The sequence below is a fragment of the Hylobates moloch genome, unplaced genomic scaffold (assembly GCF_009828535.3).
Source record: "Hylobates moloch isolate HMO894 unplaced genomic scaffold, HMol_V3 SCAFFOLD_16, whole genome shotgun sequence".
In the NCBI taxonomy this organism is placed as follows: Eukaryota; Metazoa; Chordata; class Mammalia; order Primates; family Hylobatidae; genus Hylobates; species Hylobates moloch.
The window spans coordinates 810,402-836,168 of NW_026652291.1; the positions used below are offsets into that span (position 1 = coordinate 810,402).

Genomic DNA, 25,767 nt, shown 5'->3' on the forward strand with positions numbered 1-25,767 from the left:
AAGAAAGAAATAAATGGAAAGATACTTCTTATTCATGGATAGGGGGACTAAACATTGTTAAGATGTCACTACTACCTAAAATGATCTACAGATTCACCTGTCTCTATAAAAATTCCAACAGCCTGGGCCAGACGTGGTGGCTCATGCCTGTAATCCTAGTACTTTGGGAGGCCGAGGCAGGTGGATCACTTGAGGTCAGGAGTTGGAGACCAGCCTGGCCAACATGGTGAAACCCCATCTCTACTAAAAATACAAAAATTAGCTGGGCATGGTGGCAGGCGCCTGTAATTCCAGCTACTCAGGAGGCTGAGGCAGGAGAATTGCTTGAACCCGGGAGGCAGAGGTTATAGTGAGCTGAGATCGTGCCACTGCACTCCAGCCTGAGGGACAAGAGCAAAACTCCATCTCCAAAAAAATAAAAAATAATTCCAACAGCCTTTTTTACTTTTTCAGAAATAGAAAAGCTGATCCTCAAATACATATGGAATTGCAAGAGACCACAAATAGTCAAAATCGTTTGTAAAAAAGAAAGATAAAGTTGCAGGACTCACGTGTCTTCACTTCAAAACTTACTACAAAGCTACAGTAATTAAAACAGTGTGGTATTGGCATAATGAGTGACATATAGACCAATGGAGTAGACTAGAGAATCTAGAAATAAGCCCTCACATATTTGGTTAAATGATTTTTGGCAAAGTTGCCAAGACCATTTAATGGGGGGAAGACAGTCTGTTCAACAAATGATGCTAGGAAAACTGGATATCCATATGCAAAAGAATGATGTTGGATCCTAACCTTATGCTATATACAAAAATGTACTCAAAAATGGATCAAAAAACCTAAACTTAAGAGCTAAAACTACAAAACTTGGCCAGGCACAAGTGGCTCACGCCTATAATCCCAGCACTTTGGGAGGCTGAGTTGGGTGGATCACCTGAGGTCAGGAGTCCAAGACCAGCCTGGCCAACATGGTGAAACCCTGTCTCTACCAAAAATACAAAAATTAGCCAGGTGTGGTGGCATGTGCCTGTAATCCCAGCTACTCAGGAGGCTGAGGCAGGAGAATTGGCTTGAAACCAGGAGGCGGAGATTGCAGTGAGCCAAGATTGTGCCACTGCACTCCACCCTGGGCAACAGAATGAGACCCTGTCTCTAAAAAGATTTTTTTTTAAAGAGTAGAATAAGGCTGGGTGCAGTGGCTCATGCCTGTAATCCTAGCACTTTGGGAGGCCAAGGCGGGCGGATCACGAGGTCAGGAGTTTGAGACCAGCCTGATCAATATGGTGAAACCCTGTCTCTACTAAAAATACAAAAATTAGCTGGGTGTGGTGGTACGTGCCTGTAATCCCAGCTACATGGGAGGCTGAGGCAGGAGAATTGCTTGAACCCAGGAGGCGGAGGTTGCAGTGAGCCGAGATCACGCCACTACACTCCAGCCTGGGCGACAAAGTGAGACTCTGTCTGGACACATAAACCCTCCCAAGACTAAACCAGGAAGAAGTTGAATCTCTGAATAGACCAATAACAGGCTCTGAAATTCAGGCAATAATTAATAGTCTACCAACCGAAAAAAGTCCAGGACCAGACAGATTCACAGCCGAATTCTACCAGAGGTACAAAGAGGAGCTGGTACCATTCCTTCTGAAACTATTCCAATCAATAGAAAAAGAAGGAATCCTCCCTAACTCATTTTATGAGGCCAACATCATCCTGATACTAAAGCCTGGCAGAGGCACAACAACAAAAAAGAGAATTTTAGACCAATATCCCTGATGAACATCGATGTGAAAATCCTCAATAAAATACCCGAATCCGGCAGCACATCAAAAAGCTTATTCACCACAATCAAGATGGCTTCATCCCTGGGATGCAAGGCTGGTTCAACATACACAAATCAATAAACGTAATCCATCAAATAAATAGAACCAATGACAAAAACCACATGATTATCTCAATAGATGCAGAAAAGACCTTCAACAAAATTCAACATCCCTTCATGCTAAAAACTCTCAATAAACTAGGTATTAATGGAACGTATCTCAAAATAGTTAAGAGCTATTTATGACAAACCCACAACCAATATCATACTGAATGGGCAAAAACTGGAAGCATTCCCTTTGAAAACCAGCACAAGACAAGGATACCCTCTCTCACCACTCCTATTCAACACAGTGTTGGAAGTTCTGGCCAGGGCAATCAGGCAAGAGAAAGAAATAAAGGGTATTCAATTAGGAAATGAGGAAGTCAAATTGTCCCTGTCAAATTTGCAGATGACATGATTGTATATTTAGAAAACCCCATCATCTCAGCCCAAGTCTCCTTAAGCTGATAAGCAACTTCAGCAAAGTCTCAGGATACAAAATCAATGTGCAAAAATCACAAGCATTCCTATACATCATTAACAGACAAACAGAGAGCCAAATCATGAGTGAACTCCCATTCACAATTGCTACACAGAGAGTAAAATACCTAGGAATACAACTTACAAGGGATGTGAAGGACCTCTTTAAGGAGAACTACAAACCACTGCTCAACGAAATAAAAGAGGACACAAACAAATGGAAGAATATTCCGTGCTCATGGATAGGAAGAATCAATATCGTGAAAATGGCCATATTGCCCAAAGTAATTTATAGATTCAATGCCATCCCCATCAAGCTACCAATGACTTTCTTCACAGAATTGGAAAAAACTACTTTAAAGTTCATATGGAACCAAAAAAGAGCCTGCATTGCCAAGACAATCCTAAGCCAAAAGAACAAAGCTGGAGGCATCACACTACCTGACTTCAAACTATACTACAAGGCTACAGTAACCAAAACAGCATGGTACTGGTACCAAAACAGATATACAGACCAATGGAACAGAACAGAGGCCTCAGAAGTAACACCACACACCTACAACCATCTGATCTTTGACAAACCTGACAAAAACAAGAAATGGGGAAAGGATTCCCTATTTAATAAATGGTGCTGGGAAAACTGGCTAGCCATATGTAGAAAGCTGAAACTGGATCCCTTCCTTACACCTTATACAAAAATTAATTCAAGATGGATTAAAGACTTAGATGTTAGACCTAAAACCATAAAAACCCTAGAAGAAAACCTAGGCAGTACCATTCAGAACATACGCATGGGCAAGGACTTCATGACTAAAACACCAAAAGCAATGGCAACAAAAACCAGTAAAGACATAGTTTTTACAGTAAAAACTAGTAACGACGGGGTTTCACGTGTTAGCTAGGATGGTCTCTATGTCCTGACCTCGTGGTCCACCTGCCTCGGCCTCCCAGAGTGCTGGGATTACAGGCGTGAGGCTGAGGCAGGAGAAAGGCGTGAACCCCGGAGGCGGAGCTTGCAGTGAGCCAAGATCGTGCTACTGCACTCCAGCCTGGGCGACACAGCGAGACTCTGTCTCAAAAGAAAAAAAAAAAAAAAGAAAAAGAAAAGAGTGACCACTGGTCGTCCTCACTGCTACACTCCCATTAGCACCATGAGAGTTTACAAATGCCATGGCAACATCAGGAAGTTACTCCATATGGTCTAAAAAGGGGAGGCATGAATAATACACCCTTTGTTTATCATATAATAAAAATAAAACCATAAAAATGGTCACCCAGCAGCCCTCTGTCCCGCTCTATGGAGTGGCCATTCTTTTATTCCTCTAATTTCTTAATAAACTTGCTTTCACTTTACTCTGTGGACTCGCCCTCATCTTTCTTGCGTGAGATCTAAGAACCCTCTCTTGGGGTCTGGATCAGGACCCCTTTCTGGTAACATGAACCAGAGACTCACTCTCAGCCCTAGATCCCCACGCCTCTGCCACTGAGGCCTGAGGGACCACCTCTCCCGCCCCTGCCCTGAGCACTCTGGTGTCTCCGGCCAGCCCTTTCTCTCCAAAGCCAGGCTCCTCCCACCCTCCCTGCCTTCTCCAGCCTTGCACCAGACAGGAACTTGTGGAAGGAGGGACCGCAGCCCCTGGGGCACCTGCATTCAGCCCAGCCCCACCTCCCTGCCCTGTCCCTGGCCTCCCCCAGCCCCTGGCGGCTTCTTCTCTGCGGCCTCCTCCCAGTGGCTGCCTGAACAAAGGACAGGAGGTAGTTTGCCTTATCATCTGCCCTGCCCCTCCAGGACTGCAGGCGCCAAACCCCCCTGCACACCCCTACCTCCCGGATGGGACCTCCTTGCTCCCAGCCAGTCAGCCTCCCAGGGAAGCTTAAGGCTGCTGCCTGGCTCCAGGGCGACGGCTGTTGGTGCTGGGGCCCAAGACGCAGGAGGGATTCAGACAGCACTTGGGGCCACACAAGACAGTGCCTGGGACGTGTGAAGCACCGCCCTCCCCTGGACATGAGTCCACCCCAGGGCTTCAACGCCAGCCTGTGCCCGCCTCACGCAGGCCTTTCTCCGCGGCTCAGGTGCTTCCTCCCCCCGACCGAAGCGCTGGTGCTGAGGTCACCGCCCCGCCCCACCGTCACTGTTCACTGATACCAGTCCTGGGCGCCCTCCTCGCAGCCCCTGTCCCCCTCCACACCGGATCGACCACCAAGGCCTCTGCCTCCTACGCATCCCCGACGCCTTTTCCTTCCTTCCCGCGGACCTGCGGGGCGGGGTCGGGCCTGGCGTTTTTGAGCTGGACCCGGGCAGCCTCCCGCTGACTCCCCTGCTGTCGCCACCTCCTCATTCTCCACTCAGGAGACAAAGCGACCTCCCCGAATGCAAACCCGACCAGCCGCACTCCTTAAAGTCATCCGACGCTTCCCAATTCTCCCAGGGAAAAACTCTCCCACTCCTCCCCACCTGTGTCCGCGGCCCCTGCGGGACTGAGCGTCCGAGGTCTTCGCGCCGTCACCTCCCCCGACGCCCTTCAAGCTTTCCTGGGAGCCCGGGGCCATCCTCCGAGCCCACCTGCCCCCTGACCCCCCCAGACCCCCCTGCAGACCCTGGCAGTCCCCTGCAGCCCGTCTCGCCTTGCGGACGAAGCCGGAGCGCCCGAGGTCTCCGCCCTCTGAGCTTGCGTCCCCATCCCCAGGGGCCCCCAGCACAGTTCCTGGGGCAGGGCTGGAGCTCATCAGCCCCGGGACGGAAGGTTCGATTCCCAGGATCCACCGTGTCTAAGGGTTGCATTCCCACTCGAGCCCCGCCCCTCCTGCAGCCCCGAAAAGCAGAGCGCGGTGGGAGCCATTGCGAAGTTTGCCGCCAGGGGGCGCGCGGGGAGCGGGGCGCAGGGCTGGCGGGGAGTGCGGAGCAGGGCGCGGGGAGAGGGCGGGACGGGTGCTCCTCCCGGATGCCCAGGGCGCCCAGCGCCACGGGAAAGGCGCCTCCCCAGCGGGACGCCAGGCTCTGGGGCTAGCGCTCCTCGCCGCAGAGAGAGCTCGGGGCTGGCCACGGGTGGCCTGAGGATGACTTGGGACCACCCCCCGCTCCAACGCCAGCTATCGCAGTCTGTTCCGCTTCCCAGAAGGACCAGACCTTTCGTTAGGGACTTCATTTTGGGAACTCGCTTTAAAGCGCTTCATTCATGCCTCAGTGCCTTGAGGGCGAGCCTGGGCCACACCCTCCTAGGTCTACACCCTCCTAGTGCTCACCCCGGCCTGAGCTTAAGAACAGGAGTTCCCCAGCCTCGTCAGACGCCCCACCTAGTCCTCCCAGCCCACCCCCCGCATATCCCCCTGCTCTGTGGTCTTGCACTGCTGCAGCGCTCCCACCACTGCCTTGCCCCTCTATCCTCCAACCAGCCACCAGGGGTTGCGGTCAGAGCTCAAGCCCGATCTGGTCTCTCAAGGGATCAAACCTTCCTGCAGCTCCCATCTCACTCGGAGTGAACATCCAAGACCCCAGGATAGCTCCATAAGGCCTCCACGCCTTCCTCTCCCTCTGGCTCCCCTCCCTGCCGGTGCTCCGGGATCTCCTGCCACTTCGCTGCGCCCCAGCACGCCCCAAGCCCCACATCAGACTTCTGCTCCCGCCAGTCCCTCTGCCCCAGCCATTTCCTGCCTCTGCTCAAATATCCCCAGTCAGCGAGGCCATCTCCGCCAATCCTCAGACTGTCGGTATCTGTCATTCCGATTCTTTTCTTTTCTTTTTTTAAGAGACAGAGTCTCACTCTGTCGCCCAGGCTGGAGTGCAGCGGCACAATCTCGGCTCACTGCAAGCTCCGCCTCCCGGGTCAGCCATTCTCTTGCCTCAGCCTCCTGAGTAGCTGGGACTACAGGCGCCCACCACCACGCCCGGCTAATTTTTTTGTATTTTTAGTAGAGATGGGGTTTCACCCTGTTAGCCAGGATGGTCTCGATCTCCTGACCTCGTGATCCGCCCGCCTTGGCCTCCCAAAGTGCTAGGATTACAGGCATGAGCCACCACGCCCGGCCCGATTCTTTACTTTTCTATTGGCTTTTAAGCTGGGGAACCTGCCACCTGCCTTCGTGAATCCCACCCAGAAGAGTCTTGGGGCCTTCTAGAATCATCTGGAGTCCACAAATAACCATCTCCATCAGACACCAGAAATCTGGCAGAGTGCACCTCCACCCAGTTCCTTGCCTGTGCCTCTGCATCTCTGTCCTCACAGTGGCCCCTATCCCTAAAACCAGCCCAGGTCAAAGCCTCTCCAGTCTTGACTTCTCATCCACAGGACAGGCCCGCAGACCCCTGTGATCAAGATTTCCAAACCTCCCAGAGTTTGCTCGGGTAGCAACCCTGGGGGATCCTCCATCCATCCAATTATCTTCCTATCCAACCATCTTTAAACATCTATCTTCCCACCAAATATGCATCTGTCCTTAACCCCATCATACCATCTATTCAACCATCTGTCCAACCAACCATCCACCCATCCATCCATCCAACCATCCATCAATCCATCCAACCATTCATTCAACTCTCCATCCATCCTATCATCTACCAACCATCTATCCATCCATCAATCCACCATCAATCCGTCCAACCATTCATTCAACTGTCCATCCAACCTATCATCTACCAACCATCTATCCATCCATCAGTCCACCATCAATCCATCCATCCAACCATCCCTATCCATCCAACCATTCACCTATCCTACCATCCATCCATCAATTCATCCAACCATTCACCATCCAACCATACATCCACCCACCCAACCATGCAACCATCCACCAGCCTACCATCCATCCAACCATCCATCCAACCATCCACCATCTTACCATCCATCCATCAATCTATCCATCCAACCATTCACCATTCTACTATCCATCTAACCATTTATCTAACCATCTACCATCCTACCACCAATCTATCCATCCACCATTCTATCATCCAGCCAACATGCATTCATCTAACCCTCCATCCGTCCATCCATCCATCAATCCATCCATCCAACCATCCACCATCCTACTGTCCATTCAACCATTTATCTACCCATCTACCACCCCACCATTCATCCATCCATCCAACATCCATCCATCCATCCATCCCTCCTACTATCCATCCAGCCAATCATCCACCATCCACCATCCTACCATCCATCCAACCATCCACCACCCGAATATTTATCCTACCATCTATCCAACAATCCACCCATCCAGTATCCATCCTTCCACCCATCCATTCATCCATCCCTGACCCATCCAATCATCCACCTGTATCTGGTTTTTTTTGGGGGGGTGGGGGCTTTGAGATGGGGGTCTCACTTTGTCACTCAGGCTGGAGTGCAGTGGCATGATCTTGGCTCACTGCAACCTTGCCTCCTGGATTCAAGCAATCCTCCCACCTCAGCCTCTGATATGGTTTGGCTGTGTTGCCACCCAAATCTCATCTTAAATTCCCATGTGTTGTGGGAGGGACTCAGTGCGAGGTAATTGAATCATGGGGACAGGTCTTTCCCATGCTGTTCTTGTGATTCTGAATAAGTCTCATGAGATCTGATGGTTTTATAAGGAGGAATTTCCCTGCATAAGCTCCTTCTCTCTCTTGTCTGTCGCCATGTGAGATGTGCCATTCCCCTTCTGCCATGATTGCGAGGCCTCCCCAGCCACATGGAACTGTAAGTCCAATAAACCTCTTCCTTTTGTAAATTGCCCAGTCTCACGTACATCTCTATCAGCAGCATGAAAATGGACTAATACAACCTCCCAGTGAGTAGTTGGGACTACGGGCACGTGCCCCCATGCCCAGCTAATTTTTGTATTCTTCTTTTTTTTTTTTTTTTTGAGATAGGAGTCTCGCTCTGTCACCCACGCTGGAGTGCACTGGCACCACCTTGGCTCACTGAAACTTCCGCCTCCCAGGTTCAAGCGATTCTCCTGCCTCAGCCTCCTGAATAGCTGGGATTACAGGCACCTGTCACCACACCTGGCTAATTTTTGTATTTTTAGTAGAGACAGGGTTTTACCATCTTGGCCAGGCTGGTCTCGAACTCCTGACCTTGGGATCCACCCACCTCCTCGGCCTCACAAAGTGCTGGGATTACAGGCATGAGCCACCACACTCGGCCTTTTGTATTTTCAAACGTCCAGCAGCACCTCTGGTTGCCCACCTCACCTGGAGGGGAGGGCCTGGAGGACAGATTTACGTGGATTAGGCCTAACTCACAGGCAGGAGATGGCTCTGTGGACTGGGGAGGGGAGCTAAGGAACTGCTTGAAAGGGCAGGGGCTGAAGACATTTGTAATCCACGAAAATGCTGGAAGCATTCCCTGCAGAGGAGGGGCTCAAAACCAGGGAGGGCTTCGGTGGACAGACACGTCATGGCCTTGCCACGCCTCTGCAGTCCTTTGCACAAAGTGGCTGAGGCCACAGGCATGGTGGCCACACAGGCTCCGTAGCCTATTCACCCCCACCAGATCCTTCCAGCAGCATGGACAGCTGAGCGCCCATCTTTCCAACAGCGAGGATGGCGTCTGAGCCCTGATCTGGCACCACCCCCCGTGGGGAGGGCAGCCAGCCTCCAGGAAGCAGGCAGAGCACACGGTGTGCCCTTTGTCAAGAACCAGTCTTTGCAGGGACGGGTCCTCGCAGGCTCTTCCCGCCAGCATGCCATCCTTGGCCTCCTTCACTGCCTTGGGATTCCACAAATGACACTTGTAATCCAGGGCCTTGTTTCAGAGGAAAACCAGTGTGGCGATAAGCTTGTGTCCATCAATTCTACTGGTCTCACTCCACGCCCTTCACCTAGAAGCAGGAGGCCTAACAGACTGGTGGAATGGTTGCAGCGGGGAGACTGCACCCCTTAACACTGAGATGCGGGCCTGTGGGGGGCAGAACAGGCTTCTAACCTGGGACCGACCTAGGAGGCCGTTTCCCCACCGCCAGAATGCCGAACCGGAGGTAGCCATGCCTGTGAGAGGCCTTCTGTGGACAGATGCCAGTCACGGCCTTGCCACGCCTCTGCAGTCCTTACACAGAGTGGCCGTGACAGCTAATCAGCTACTGAGGGATTTTTCTTTCCCACTCTGGTAAGGTGGGGTCACAGGAGTGGCAGTCCTGGCTCCCGGTCCTCTGGGGAATGTGGGTCTGCTTCCCAAACACAGGAGCAGAGATGCCCTCTGGCCATGTGGGGCCGCTTGCTGCCGAGCTGACCGCTGGAGAAGGGAGCTCCGCTGGCCAGAGATCTCTGCGGAGGAATCTCCTCGGAGAGATCCCTGCAGGAAGGTGGGAATGCTGCCTCAGGTGAGGAGGAAGCACTGTGTCAAAACCCAGGGATTCTGGGGCACTGCTTCATATTCCCACATCACCTAATAAAGGTCCGTGGAAAACTAGGGCAGCTCCCACAGACGGAGCTGTGAGGCTCAGAGCCGGCCTGAGTGAGGACTCAGGTTGAGGTGCCTGGTAGAGACCCCAGCCTAAGCATGGCAGAGGGAGGAGCACATCGGATGCATGGGGAGACAGAAGCTGTTACGGGTTGAATCGTGTCCCCTCAAATTCATATGTCGAAGGCCTAACCCCCAGGACCTCGGAATGTGACCTTGTTTGGAAATAGGGTCTTCGCAGATGTGATTCATTAAGTTAGGATGAGTCATCCCAGGAGTGTGGGCCCCTAATCCTGTGTGACTGTGTCCTTATAAAGACGGGAAATTTGGACACAGCTCGCAGGGAGAACGCCATGTGAAGATTCGGGCAGAGATTGGGGCGCTGCCTCCACCAGCCAAGGAACAGCAAAGACGGCCAGCAAACCCCCAGAAAGTGGAGGAGAGGCCAGATTCCCCACCACCGCCTCAGAACCAACCAGTCCTGTGGACAGCTGGAGCCTCCAGAACTGTGGGACCACACGCTGCTGCTGTTCACGCCCCATTGGTGGCACCTCCTTACAGTAGCCCTAGCACATCAATGTAGGAGCTGTGCTCACCCATGCGGGCCTCTGACCTGCTCCTGCATTGCAGGCCGGCAATGCCCCGACCCAGGAGCTCTGTCCTGAGGTCCATGCTGTAGAGTTCCTTGCTCTGGCCTCCTCCAGCTCAAGGGACATGGCCCCTCAGCACCTAGCCCCTTACCTCTAGGTTGCTGCCCACACAGGCCTGAGCCTGCTTCCCAGACGGCAGGCCTCTTCCTGGGGTCTCCCTCCCGGGTGGACACCACCGCTGCGTGCACACATCTAGGCTCAAGTGGTGGCTGTTTGTGGTGGGCAGTGGACAGAGCTTGGTCATCAGGCTGGGGTTCTGACATGCCTCCGGGAGAGCCTCCGTGGTGCAGGGATGAGGAGTGGACCAGCCGCACTGGGAGCTTCTATTCCCGGACGCAGCGTATTGCAGGTTAATTTACCATTTCCTTTGATCCTCTTCTTCCCTGCTACCTCTAAGGAGGGTGACTCACAACAGAGTTCCGATTTCTGTGGGAAGTGCCGCTGTGGTTTCTTCCCTGTTTGGGGTGAGAAATTCTTTCTCTTAGTGAAGGACAATCACGGAGGACAGGATGCAGAGTGCAAACGTGGGCTGTGCCATGAACCTCCATCGGCCACCCAGCGCTGTGCTCTGCCTGGGACATCACCCCCTTCCCACCAGTTCCTGCAGGAAGCCGCCGGTGGGAGCTGCTGGCAGGAGACTGAAAGGCAGGAGGCGGCTGGGGCCTTGCTCGCCACCCCTCCCTGCTCAGGCGCTGCCTCTGCAGCCAAACGTGCCCTGCAGTGCCCACAGGGTCCTCGCTCTGCTGGGATCCAGGCAGAGGCACACGAAGGTTTGCAGGGCCCAACAGGCACATTCTTTAAGCTCCTCTTTAAGGTACAAGGATACACACACACACACACACACACACACACTGTATATTTTAATATAGAAATATGTTTTATTTCTTTGTTTACTTTTGGCTAAATTGTGTCCCTGCCCCTACCAAGTCATATGTTGAAGTCCTAACCCCTATCCCTCAAAATGTGACTATTTTGAGATGAGGTCTTTAAATAAGGTCACTAGAGTGTGAGGTCCCTAATCCCATCTGATGGGTGCCCTCATAAGAGATCAGGACACACACGGGAAGACCACGTGAAGACACAGGGAGAAGGCAGTGTCTACAAGCCAAGGAGGGGGCCTCTGGAGAACCCAAGCCTGCTGACACCCCTTTTCAGACTTCTGGCCGCCAGAACTGTGAGAAATAAAGTTCCATTGTCGGCCGGCCATGGTGGCTCATGCCTGTAATCCCAGCACTTTGGGAGGCCGAGGCAGGCGGATCACTTGAGGTCAGGAGTTCAAGACCAGCCTGGCCAACATAGTGAAACCCTGTCTCTACCAAAAATACAAAAACTAGCCGAGCATGGTGGTGGGCACCTGTAGTCCCAGCTACTGGGGAGGGTGAGGTGGGAGAATCACTTGAACCCAGGAGGCAGAGGTTGCAGTGAGCCGAGATCACACCACAGCATTCCAGCCTGGGCAACAGAGTAAGACCTTGCCTCAAAAAAAAAAAAAAATCCATTGTTTAAGCTGCCCAGGCGGTAGTATTTTGTTTTGGCAGCCCTGGCAGACTGTAGATAGATAGACAGATGATACGGAGAGAGATGTAGAGAGATATTTATTTTTGAGACACAGTCTCGCTGTCGCCCAGGCTGGAGTGCAGTGGCGCGATCTCAGCTCACTGCAGGCTCCGCCCCCCGGGGTTCATGCCATTCTCCTGCCTCAGCCTCCCGAGTAGCTAGGACTACAGGCGCCCGCCACCTCGCCCGGCTAATTTTTTGTAATTTTTAGTAGAGACGGGGTTTCACTGTGTTAGCCAGGATGGTCTCGATCTCCTGACCTCGTGATCCGCCCACCTCGGCCTCCCAAAGTGCTGGGATTACAGGCGTGAGCCACCGCACCCGGCCAGAGAGATATGTATTTATTTAAGGTATATAAATTATTTAAGTCACATGACTCTGCAGGTACATTTCTGGGGTCCCTCCCAGGGCCCTGAGAAAGGATGTGAAGGTAAGGGTCCCTGACTCTCAAACCCACCAGCCTCACGGCCCCACATGGCTGGTCTCTGGGCACCTTGGCCCCTGGTCTACTCCCTGACCCCTGCCTGCACCTCTGAATGAGTTCGAAGGAGAGAGCTGGTTTCTGCAGGCCCCACCCAGGGCATTCTCGCCCCGGGCCTGCCACCCTGCCTGCCTCCTTACTAGTTTGGTGCCTGCTGCTCTCGTGGGCTCCCACATTCGGAAATACCCAGGGGGGTGGGCATCATCTCCACGTTCAACTGGACAGCCCACCTTCAGGGACAGGAAGCCCAGCAATCGCTCTGCTCCCAGGGAGACAGCAGGACTCTCTGCAGGGAATGTAGCTTGGCCGGCTCCCAGCTGGGGGCTGAGATGCCACAGTCCTCACCTACAAGCATTTCAAATGCACACCCTCGCTGCTTCAGGGGTGACAGGGGTGGGAATCACTGCATTTTGCCTGTCAGGATGTGGGCTCTGAATTCCCTCCCCTCCTATAGGTAGGACAGGGGAGGGTATGACATGAGGCTGCCAGAGCTGCGTAGCTTATAGGAGTCTCGCTCAGTCACCTGGGCTGGAATACAGGGGTGCAATCTTGGCTCACTGTAACCTCTGCCTCCAGTTCAAGTGATTCTCCTGCCCCAGCCTCCTGAGTAGCTGGGATCACAGGCATGTGCCACCACACCTGGCTGATTTTTGTATTTTTGGCTGAGACGGGGTTTCACCACGTTGGCCAGGCTGGTCTCAAACACCTGCCCCGGCCTCCCAAAGTGCTGGGATTATAGGCGTGAGCCACCGCGCCCAGCCAAGCTGGGTAGCTTGTCACTTCCTTGAAAGCCCAGGGGTAGAAGCCTGGGCCCTTGGTTGGGTCTCTCTTTGGAATCAATAAGCAAAACCCAACTGTGGGATCCAGTTGCTTGTCTGCCCTCTCCCTCCCACTTGCCCAGATACTGTGGCTGGGGGCTGTGCTGAGGTTCCACTGCTGTAACAAAGGACCACAAATTGCATGCTACAAATGGCAGAAATGTATTCACACAGCTCTGGAGGCCGGATGGCAAGGTGCCACAGGGCTGCGCTTCCTCTGAAGGCTGAGGGGAGGACCCTCCCTCACTGCTCTCCTAGCTTCTGGTGTGGGCCCAGTCCTGCTTTCCTTGGCTTGAAGCTGCAGCACTTTGAGCTCTGCTTCAGTTGTCACATGGTTGATAGTTAATTTTATGTCAACTTGACTGGGCAAGGGGATGCCCAGATAGCTGGTAAATGTGATTTCTGGGTGTGTCTGTGAGGGCGTTTCTGGAAGAAGTTAGCACTTGAATTAGTACAGTAAACTGAGTAAAGAAGACCCACCCTCATCAGTGTGGGTGAGCACCATCCAATGTGAGGGCCTGAAAAGGACAAAAAAGTGGAAGAATTTGCTTCTGTTTGAGCTGGGATGGCCATCTTCTCCTGCCCTCGGGCCTTGGACTCAGACTAATGACACCATGGCTGTCTTGCTTCTCCAGCGTGCAGGCGACAGACTGACAGATCATGGCACTGCTCAGCCTCCATAATCACATGAGCCAATTCCTACAGTAAATCTCTTCTCGTAAACGTATTGCTTCTGTGTATCTGGAGAACTCTAATGCACATGGCCTTCCTCATACATCTGTGTCCAAATTTCCTTCTTCTTATAAGGCCAGCGGCCATATTGGATTAGGGCCCACCCATAGGACCTCATCTTAACTTGATTATATCTGTAATCAATTACATTCCTAAATAAGGTCATACAGTTACTGGGGGTTAGGACTTCACCATAGATTTTTGGGGACACAATTCGATTCCTAACAACTGCAAATAATCAAATCCACTCTGGCCAGTTTAAGTAGAAATGGATTTCTGAAGAGTTGTAGGATGGCTCACAGATCAGACTAACTTTCTGGGTACAATGCCAAGACCCCCGGCCAGAACTGGTTTGAGTAAAGGGTCGGCTGCCCCCACCAGCCCCAGAACTGCCGTGGCAGGAAGCTGACACACCAGTGTGAACTCCAGAAATACGTGGTCTGGTTTGCCAGGACCAAATTTAGCAAAATGGTTGCCCCACCAGCTAGCCCATGGGTGCCCCAGCATGGCAGCCTCTGCCTCATCTCCCCTAGTGGCAAAGGGGGGCAGACAAATGAAATCCTGAGTTCTAAGTGGGAATGACAGGATTCCCTTGAGAGAACTATTGAAATGCAGAGAATATGTTCAAAAGATGTTGGGCGGTCCCAATGACAGATGTCCACCACCACAGTTAACTCCATGCTTGCCTCCCCGACTCCCGTTCACTACAAACACTGGGAACACTTAGTGCCAACTTCTCTAAGCTTCACAGCAGCACTGGGCACATGACTTGCTTCTGGCCAGTGAGATGTATGTAGAAGCCTACTGGGCAGCCTCTGAGAATTTTGCTTTCATAATAAAGAGATAAACATCTCTGTAACTATCATTTCCCCATCCTTACAGCCAGAACATGGTGTGATGTCTGGAGCTGTGGCAATCCTTTTGTGACCATGAGGGAAAGTCACAGAATTGCAAAGCCTGGCCCTGCAATTGCTGGCCCTTACAGCACTGGGCTGCTGAAGTAATACCAGTCACATCTACCTCCAGGATTCCTGTTATGGGAGAAAAATAAATCCCTATTGGTTCAAATCACCACACTTGGAGTTTCTGCTGTGAAGCCAAAAGTGCTTCTGATACATTATCCATCTACATATCCATCCATCCCATAGTTAACAAAGTTTTTATTTATTTATTTTTTAGAGATGGGGGCTCACAATGTTGCCCACCCTGGCTGGTCTCCAACTCCTGAGCTCAAGTGATCCTCCTGCCTCAGCCTCCCAAAGTGCTGGGATTATACATGTGAGCCACCACATCCGGCCTAGATTTTAAGCAAATGAGTGACATGGTTAAACTTGCTTTTTAGAAAGGGTTGGAGGAGGCCGGTGTGGTAGCTCATGCCTGTAATCCCCTTTGGGAGGCCGAGTCGGGCGGATCACTTGAGGCCAGCAGTTCCAGACCAGTTTGGCCAACATGGCGAAATTCCATCTCTACTAAAAATACAAGTGGCACTTGTAGTCCCAGCTACTTGGGAAGCTGAGACATGAGAATCACTGGAACCCAGGAGGCGGAAATTGCAATGAGCCGAGATCACGCCACTGCGCTCCAGCCTGGGCGACAAAGTGAAACTCCAACTCAAAAGGAAAAAAAAGCCTCTGATCCCAGCACTTTGGGAGGCTGAGGTGGGTGGATCACTTGAGGTTAGTAGTTCAAGACCAGCCTGGCCAATATGGTGAAACTCTGTTTCTACTAAAATTACAAAAATTAGCCGGGTGTGGTGGCAGGCGCCTGTAATCCCAGCTATTCGAGAGGCTCATGCAGAATTGCTTGAACCCGGGAGGTGGAGGCTGCAGTGAGCCGGGATCATGCCACTGCACTCCAGCCTGGGTAAAAGAGCGAGACTGTATCTAAAAAAAAAAAAAAAAAATTAAGGATTGGAGGAAAGAATAGAGGAAACAGAGGGAACGCAGGTGAAGGAGCTTATTCCTGAGGTGTCAGCCTGTAGGAAGTTAACTGTTATCAGGATTAAAGAAATTAAAGTGTTGAGGGATTCTCAGATTTGCACCAAACCAAGCTCTCTTAGCCCTCTAGAGTAGGGCTATTTTTCCCCCAGACCTGGCGTATCTTGACCTTTTGAGACGGGGTCGGGATTCTCCCTCATCCCATTGCTGCCTCTAAACCATTCTTCTGCCACCCTGGAGAGAAATCCATGTTCCACATGGGCATCGTGCCGCTGGTCGCCTCACCTGGGCTGAGGGCCAGGGTCAGTCCAGCCAGCAGACAAAACCAAGAAGGTCTTCCCCAAAGCTGGGCCCGGTCAGGCAGGTGGACGGCTCCTCTCCACAGAGGCTTGCCAGAGCCCAGTGGGAAGTGCAAACTCCCTTGGGCAATGCCGAGGGTCGGGCAGGAGTATCCCCTGGCCCGTAACCAAGAAGTGAGCAAGGGGAACGCCGTCGATGGTCACCTGTAGGGATGGAGAAGCAGCGTCACAGGGCAGCAGCGGGGCTCAAAAGCGGGCATGAGGCCTCAAGAAGCTCGCAGACCTCCGGGAGGGATGCGGCCCGCGCCTCCCTGCAGTCCCCTCTGCCCGGCCCTGAGGCCGCGCTGGGTGGCCTCGGCGTCCGGGAGAACAGCCCCTCTGGGCGGACTCCGTGTTCACGCCTCAGCGTCAGTGACGGCGCCAGGCATTAGCAGGGACGCACGGAGGTCCGCGTGGGGCTCGGGATCACCGCCGAGTGCGCGTATCGCACCAAGTAACGCGCAGCGGACAGCCCCGGGACACAAAGGCGAGGAAATCGCTGGCAGCTCCCGTCCTCGCGGCCGCGCTTTTGGGAGGGGAGAGCGACAACACGGAAGTCGGCACGCGATGACTCCCGCGCAGCGCCGGCGCTAGAGCCCGGCCCAGACGGAACCCCGCTCCGCCACTGCTCGCCTTTCCTAGGGGGACGCTTCCGGGAGCGGCGCCACTCGCGGCCCCACGTGACTGGCGAGCGCCGGGAGGGGGTGCGCAGGCGCGCCCATCCGCTCCCGCCCTCCCGGTCTCCTCAGGCCGGCGGTCAGGGGGCGCGTCTGTCTACTCCGCGGACAGGTCACGTTCGGCAGCAGGCCTTTGTCGCGTCCGTCCGGCCTTGGCGTCAGCTCGGAGAAGGCGGGTGGGAGGGAGGGGAGGTCCAGGAGCCGGCGCCGGCCCTGAAGAGCCGGACAAGGAGCGAGCCCGCCGCCACGAGCAGGCGCCCGGGACAGGGAAGCCCCGGCGCGCTGGGGCCTTGGGGAGGCGAGGTAGGAGGCAGGCGGCCCGGGCTGCGCGGGAGCAGGGATGGCCCAGGGCTGTGGCGTGGGAGTTGCGCAGGCGGGATTCGAAGAGGGCTCCCGGCGGGAGGCGTCAGTCCGGGGGCATACGCGAGAGATGGCTGTGCCCGCAGAGGGAGAGGACCAGGCTTCCTACAGCGCCGCCGCTCCCGGAGGAGACAGCCGTGGCCCGAAGCCCGGGGAGCGCCGGCAGGTGGACGGGAGCAGCGAGACCCTGTCTCAAAAAACCTAAAATAAAATCATAAAGTAAAATAACACGTTATGATGCTCCATTTGGTCCAGCCGCTTAGCGTGGCTGCTGACGAATGCAGACACAGCAAGGGAAGGGAAACACCTCCACACGCGGGGGAATTTATATGTGAGATTTGCTCCCAAGTCAGCAGGGGTAATAAGTGACGTTGCTCGGCTGGGCGCGGTGGCTCACGCCTGTAATCCCAGCACTTTGGGAGGCCGAGGCGGGTGGATCACCTGAGGTCAGGAGTTCGTAGACCAGCCTGACCAACATGGTGAAACCCCGTTTCTACTAAAAATATAAAAATTAGCCGGCGTGGTGTTGGGCGCCTGTAATCCCAGCTACTCGGGAGGCTGAGGCAAGAGAATTGCTTGAACCCAGGAAACGGAGGTTGCAGTGAGCCGATACAGTGCCACTGCACTCCAGCCTGGGCGACAGAGTGACTCCATTTAAAAAAAAAAAAAAAAAAAAAAGTTCCTCTATGATATGGAAAGATCTCTACAATCTCTTTTTTTTTTTTTTGACGGAGTCTTTCTCTGTCGCCCAGGCTGGAGTCCAATGGCGTGATCTCGGCTCACTGCAACCTCCGCCTCCCAGCTTCAAGAGATTATCCTGCCTCAGCCTCCCGAGTAGCTGGGACTACAGGCGCCTGCCACCATGCCCGGCTAACTTTTGTATTTTTTAGTAGAGACGGGATTTTGCCATGTTGGCCAGGCTGGTCTCGAACTCCTGACCTCAGGTGATCTGCCTGCCTTGGCCTCCCAAAGTGCTGGGATTACAGGTGTGAGCCATGGGGCCTGGCCTACAATCTACTTTTAAGTGAAAAAAGCAAGATGCAGAACAACATACATGGTATGCTGCTTTTTGGGTGGTAATGGGGAAAAATATTTGCTTATAGTTGCGAAAAGAAACATTGGAGAATACACAAGAAACTAATAGTGGTTCCTTGAAGGCAGGGAAATGGAGTGGGGATGGAGGTACAGGGTAGGCAGGGGACACAGGCCACAGGGCGTCTCAATGTCTGTTTTTTTAATGACAAAGGATAAAGATTAAAACAATACTTAGGAAAAAAGGAAAGAGAAAGTTCGCTGAAGTGGCCAGTCATGTGAGAACTCTTACCGGAAAGGGCAGAAAAGTGGAAGGAGGTAAGGGATAAAGGAAGAAGTTTTGAATTTTATTTATTTATTTATTTATTTATTTATTTATTTTTTTTTTTTGAGACGGAGTCTCGCTCTGTCGCCCAGGCTGGAGTGCAGTGGCGCAATCTCGGCTCACTGCAGGCTCCGCCTCCCGGGTTCACGCCATTCTCCTGCCTCAGCCTCTCCGAGTAGCTGGGACTACAGGCGCCCGCCACCACGCCCGGCTAATTTTTTGTATTTTTAGTAGAGACGGGGTTTCACCGTGGTCTCGATCTCCTGACCTCGTGATCCGCCCGCCTCGGCCTCCCAAAGTGCTGGGATTACAAGCGTGAGCCACCGCGCCCGGCCCAGAAGTTTTGAATTTTATTTTAGCCTAATCCATTGAATTGATAATTAGTGATTGGTAACATGGTTCAAAAGTTAAAAAGTTGCCCTCTCTCGTTTTCCAGCCACGGAGTTCCCTCCCCACAGGCAACCAAACCTCTTTTGATCTGTCCAGAAATATTTCATACATGTGAAAACGCATACTGTGTTCATGTGCATCCCATTTCCCTTCTCTTTACACCACGGGAGGAGAGGGTACAATCCTACTCCCTATTTTTCATACTCTTTTATACTCAGGACCCCATCTAAACCTAATGACCTCCCAAAGGCTGCAAAAGAGTGCCTTCGTTTGTGTGACTAGTATTCTGCTCAATGGATGGACCATGATTTTTTAGCTGGCCCCCTGCCCATGGACATTGAGCCTTTTCCAGTGCTTTGCTGTACTGAACAATACTCCAACAAATACCCTTATACCGAGGTCGTATTGCTTATGTGCAAGTTTATGGGGTAGAATTTCCAGAACTGCTGGGTCGAAACACTTACGTAATTATAATGTGGACAGCAGTGATCAAATTGCCATCTGAATTAGGTGTGTGCCCATTTATACCTTACCAGTAATGTAGTAGAGGGCGCTGTTGTCCCATAGCTCCCCCAGTAATGTATGTTTCAAAGTTATGGACTGCATGTTCGTGTCCCCCCAAAATTCATAGGAAATCTTACTATCTAATGCGATGATACTTGGAGACGGGACCTTTGGGAGGTCGTTGGGTTCAGGCGAGTTCATGAGGGTGGAGGGACTGATGTTCTTACAGGAAAAGGAGGAGACTGGAGCTTGCTGTCTTTGCAATGTGAGGGCACAACAAGAGGGCTGTCCCCACCAGACACCAAAGCTGCTGGCACCACTATCTTGGACATGCCATCCTTCCGAACTGGGAGACACATTTCTGTTGTTTAAGCCACCTGGTCTGGTATTTTGTAACAGCACCATGAACTAAGACACAAAGTGTTTATCTTTGCCAGTCTGATACCAAATGGTATCTTTATATTTTTTCTTATAAGTATTTTATTAAGGAAAGTTTTTTGTTGTTTTTTTTGTTTTGTTTTTGTTTTTGTTTTGAGACGGAGTCTCGCTCTGTCGCCCAGGCTGGAGTGCAGTGGTGCGATCTCAGCTCACTGCAAGCTCCACCTCCCGGGTTCATGCCATTCTCCTGCCTCAGCCTCCTAAGTAGCTGGGACTACAGGCGCCCGCCACCACGCGTGGCTAATTTTTTTGTATTTTTAGTAGAGACGGGGTTTCACCATGCTAGCCAGGATGGTCTCTATCTCCTGACCTCGTGATCCGCCTACCTCGGCCTCTCAAAGTGCCGGGATTACAGGTGTGAACCACCGTGCCCAGCCTACTGATTTTTGTATTTTTAGTAGAGATGGAGTTTCACCATCTTGGTCAGGCTGGTCTTGTACTCCTGACCTCGTGATCTGCCCACCTCGACCTCTCAAAGTGCTGGAGTTACAGGTGTGAGCCACCGTGCCCGGCCTCTTTTTTCTTTTTTTTTTTTTTTTTTGAGATGGAGTGTCACTCTCACCCAGGCTGGAGTGCAATGGCGCAATCTCGGTTCACTGCAACCTCCACCTCCCAGGTTCAAGTGATTTTCCTGCCTCAACCTCCCTAGTAGCTGGGATTATAGGCACATGCCCAGCTAATTTTTGTATTTTTAGTAGCGATTGGGTTTCGCCATTTTGGCCAGCCTGATCTCAAACTCCTGACCTCAGGTAATCTGCTCACCTCGGCCTCCCAAAGTGCTGGGATTACAGGCATGGCCACACCTGGCCAAAATGCACGACTCTTAACTGTAAATTCTGAAAATGGCTGCACCTGTGTAGCTCCCGGCCCAATAAAAATCTAAGCATGTCCATCACCCTAGAAGTTCCTTCGTGTCCCTCCCTCCCAGTCCCTGCTCGTGATCTTACCCTGAGGCAGCTGCTGGTCCCCTCTTTTTCTGCCATGGATGAGTTCTGCCTCTGCAAGGACTCACCGGTGGGCACTCTTGCAGCAGGCTTCTCTCCCTCAGCTCAGGGAGCTTCATCAACATCGGGTGCACCGCCAGCTCCTCTCTTTCATCCATGCATAAGATCCTGTTGTATGAATATTCTGCAGTTGGTCTATCCGTTCTCCTGTGGGTGGGCACAGGGGTTGAAGGAAGCTCCTATGAGCATTAGAGGACACATCCTTTGTGGTCACACCTTTCGCTTCTTTTCTGGATGACACCTGGGGGTAGAATCTTCAGGTCAAGTGGCAGGTGCGTGTTAACATGTTAACAGTGCTTGGTGTTGTCAGTCTTCAGAGCTGGTGTGTAGTGGTATCTTGTTGTGGGACTTTTTTGTTTGTCTTTTGTTTTGTGACAGGGTCTCTCTCTCTGTTACCCAGGCTGGAGTGCAGTGGCACAATCATGGCTCACTGCAGCCTTGATCCCCCAGGCTCAAGCAGTCTTCCCACTTCAGCCTCCCGAGTAGCTGGGACCACCAGTATGCACCACCACACCCAGCTAATTTTTTACTTTTTCTAGAGGCAGGGTCTCACTATGTTGGCCAGGCTGGTCTTGAACTCCTGGGCTCAAGCAATCCTCCCACCTGGGCCTCCCAAAGTGTTGGATTATAAGCATGAGCCACCATGACTGGCCTTGGGGTGTGTTTTGTTTTGTGTTTTTGTTGTTTTCGAGACACTGTCTCACTCTGTCATTCAGGCTGGAGTGCTGTAGCATGACCCCAGCTCACTGCAACCTCCACCTCCCAGGTTCAAGTGATTCTTCTGCCTCAGCCTCCCGAGTAGCTGGGATTATTACAGGTGCACGCCACCATGCCTGGCTAATTTTTGTATTTTTAGTAGAGACGGTGTTGGTCAGGCTGGTCTAAAACTCCTGAACACAGGTGGTCTGTCCACCTCGGCCTCCCCAAGTGCTGGGATTACAGATGTGAGCCACCGCGCCCAGCCTCTCGGTGGGTTTTGAGTTGCATTTCCCTGTGACTAATGATGCTGAGCACTTTTTCATGTGTTTATTAGCCATTTGTATAACTTCCTTTGTGAAAACTGTATCAAATCTGCTGCCACAAACACAGAGACCTCACCCGCCGCTGTTTGTTGTCAAGGACAGCCTCCTCTCCAGCTTCCGCCTGTCTTCACCCGCTCTCCAGTGCCTTCCAGGAGTTTTTTTTAACATGTCTGTTTTTGTTCAGTATCTATCTTTGTTATCCATGGGGGGGTCAGTCCACCCAGGCTGCTCCACCATTGCTCCCTGTGGGGCGAGTTTACTTGTTAAAATTATATTTACTATAGATGCTGTGGAGATGCTTGCCCTTTCTTTTCTGTGACCTGTGCAGTGAAGGGAATGTGTGGGTTCATCCAGGTTGGGTCTTGGGAAGTGGTTTGATAGAAAAGGAGGGGAGGGCTCGAGGCAGGGGCTTGGGGTCAATCTAATGATGGCCAAGGCGCTGAGTCGAGAGGCAGGCAGGAGAGGGCAGGAGACAGACTCATGAAGGTGGCAAGGTCAATAAGTGGAAAACCATGAAACGAAGGAATTACTGTATAGAGAAATTACCTGCTTGATTAGGTAAACAGGAAAATAGCAGCTTGTGTCATGAGTGAGGATCCTGAAGCTCAGATTCCAGTGGAGCCGCGGTCACTGGAGATGACCTGGGAAAGACCACAGACCCAGGAGTGAGGGGCTGGGGTGGGATGGGAGATGAAGGAGATGGGGTGCCCAAAGCTGCAGCCTTGAGCAAATACGGGGGAGACAGGGGTGGGTCGAGAGCCCTGCAGAGAGGAGGAGGGTGTGAGCCTCTGGAGAGCCGGGCCTGGGTAAGCGGGAAGGGGTCAGGGATGCTCCCACCTTCCTTCCTGACCTATTGGTGATGCAGGTGGATTTCTGCAGGGGAGCAGTGCATGGGACAGCAGCGGTGGCAGCCGAATGTCCAGGAGAACAAGCACAAAGGGGACCTGGACTGTCCCACACCCCGGTCTGCTCTGGGGATGCAGGGGTGGGGTGAGCAGCCAGGGAAGGGAGCTACTGGGAGGGCCTGGGCAATGCAGTCACCTGGGTTTTCTTGGTGGGTAAGGCTGTACCCCCTGACTGTACCCAAGTGTCCATGGGTGTACCTGGAATATTGTGGGACAAAAATGGAAACATCAACAAATTTTACTGATGAGAAAACTGCAGTGGCTGGTCCAGAACTGGCAGAGCCAGGATGGGATCTGGGCGTCTGGCTCCAGGCCAGTGTCCTTGGGCCTCCATGTTCTTCTGAAACATCAAGGGTTATGGACTGAATTCTGTCCCCAACCAAATTCATACATTGAGGTCCTAACCCCCAGTCCCTCAGAATGTGCCTGTATTTGGAGATAGAGCCTTTAAAGAGGTGATGAACGTAAAATAGGTCATTAAGGTGGGCCTTAATCCAATAGGACTTGTGTCCTTATAAGAAGAGGAGATGAGGGCCAGGCACCGTGGCTCACGCCTGTAATCCCAGCACTTTGGGAGGCCAAGGTGGGTGGATCACCTGAGGCCGGAAGTTCGAGACCAGCCTGACCAACATGGTGAAACCCTGTCTCTACTGAAAATACAAAATTAGCTGGGCATAGTGATGCATGCCTGTAATCCCAGCTACTTGGGAGGCTGAGGCAGGAGAATCGCTGGAACCCGGGAGATGGAGGTTGCGATGAGCCAAGATCACGCCATTGCACTCCAGCCTGGACAACAAGACCGTTTCAAAAAAAAAAAAAAAGAAAGAAAAAGAAGAAGAGGAGATTAGGACACACACAGAGGGAAGACCACGTGAGGCTGCAGGGAGAAGACCGCCCTTTGCAAGCTGAGGAGATAGGGCTCAGAAGGAAGCAACCCTGCAGATACCTTGAGACCTGTGAGACAGTAAGTGTCTGTTGTTCAAGCCACCTTGTCTCTGTCTGTGGTACCTTATTATGACAGCCAGAGCCAACTACTACAGCCAATAAAGAAACAAAAAACAGACCCCAGCGTCTGCTTCAGAAAGCAAAGAAAGGGATGTCTTGGGCTGGGCGCGGTGGCTCATGCCTGTAATCCCAGCATTTTGGGAGGCCGAGGAGGGCAGATCACGAGGTCAGGAGATCGAGACCATCCTGATTAACATGGTGAAACCCCGTATCTACTAAAAATACAAAAAAAATTAGCCGGGCGTGGTGGTGGGCGCCTGTAGTCCCAGCTACTCGGGAAGCTGAGGCAGGAGAATGGCGTGAACCTGGGAGGCGGAGCTTGCAGTGAGCTGAGATGGCACCACTGCACTCCAGCCTGGGTAACAGAATGAGACTCCGTCTCAAAAAAAAAAAAAAAAAGAAAGAAAGAAAGGGATGTCTTGACTTCAGACTCAGACTTCTGCTAAAATTAGTGAAAACAAAACCAGGAGGGTTCCACAGAGGGAGGTGAGTCCCTGGCTCTCCCCCAGATCCACTGCCGCCTCCGATACCAGGGCTATAGCTGGGCCAGCAGCAGCCTTGGTGCTCAATCATTTCTACCTGGCAGGGGACAGTCCTCCGTGGCCTGGGACCTTTCTGAATGGCCATCCTCTCCGCCTCAGCCACAGGCTCTGGCACAGGCTCGAGGCAGCATTTTCTGCTGCTGCCAGCCCGTGTTGGGAGCGGCCCGGCCCTCCAGGCTGCTGTCCCTGGACTCATCACTGCTGTGGTGTTCCCCACCATCCTCTGCAACAGCTGGAGGTGAGGGGGTGTGGAGGGAAAGCGGGAGGGGGAGGGGAGCAAGAGGCTGCCCGGAGCAGAGGAACAGAGCCAGGCCAGGGCCGAATTGCAAAGGTCCACAAACCAGCAATGCCCCAAGCACACCTGGTGCCCTGGGGAACCTGGGGGTGCTCTGTACGGCCTTGTTGTCAAAGGCTCCTCACCCTGGGTTCCCTTCTGACCTGGCAATGGCCCCAGAGGAAGGCAGGCAGGCGTTGCATTTGTCAGCAGCAACGCTGCCAGCACTTAGTGTGGATGTTACCCTATTCACCCATCAACGGTTGTCTGCCATTCCCATTTCACAGGCGAGAATGCTGAGGCTGAAGAAAGGAAGTAACATGGTCACGAGCACAGGACAGGTGGCTGACAGGACAGGCACTGGTGGCCCTGTGTGCCATGGAATTCCTGGGACTTGCAGGGGCGGCCTTCCTTCTGTGCTGTGTGTTCAGGGTGCCAGTGGGTGTGTGTGCAGAGAGGTACAGACCTACTTTCACGGAGATGCAGACTTTTCTTCTTGTGTATATGGAAGGGTAGTGGCGAGAGGGAGGAGGTGCAGGGAAACAGAAAATAGCCTGGAACTAGCCAGGCTCCATGGCTCATGCCTAGAATCCTAGCTACTCAGGAGGCTGAGTGGGGAGGGTCACTTCAGTCCAGGAGTTCAAGACCAGCCTGGGCAACAAAAGACCGTGTCTCAAAAAATAAAAATAAAAATTCTGGAACTTGAGGGCTACAGAAAAGGGAAGTGCAGATACTGAAGCTCCACCGAGTGAGGAGGGCAGATATTACCCCTTTCTCCAACCACTTCTCAGCTTGAACATAATCAAGCCCTACTTCCTCAGCCTGGAAGCCGACCTAGAGTTGGCTCAATTTCTTTAGGGATCTTCCATAAAGGTGGTGGTGGTGGTGAAGGTGGAGGTGATGGTGATGGTGAAGATGGAGGTAGAGATGAAGGTGATGATGGTGGAGGTAATGGTGATGGAAGTGGAAGCAATGGTGCTGGAGGTGGAGGTGATGGTGATAGAGGTGGAGGCTATGGTGGGGGTGGAAGTGATGGTGGAGGTGGTGGAGGTAGAG

The 25,767-nt window shown here is 52.6% G+C and overlaps 1 protein-coding gene across 1 annotated transcript in view; it reads right to left on the bottom strand.

Annotated features, from left to right (window-relative positions):
• Positions 1-16,820, bottom strand: part of CEP170B (centrosomal protein 170B) — a 63,998-nt gene extending 47,178 nt beyond the window's left edge. Inside the window, exons 1-2 of the mRNA XM_058429527.1 lie at positions 16,181-16,820; positions 10,462-10,825 (exon numbers count right to left, since the gene is read on the bottom strand). Of these exons, the coding sequence (XP_058285510.1) occupies positions 10,462-10,614 (153 nt within the window). The 5' untranslated portion in view covers positions 10,615-10,825; positions 16,181-16,820. The remainder of the gene's footprint in view (positions 1-10,461; positions 10,826-16,180) is intronic.
• Between the last annotated feature and the right edge of the window lie 8,947 nt (positions 16,821-25,767).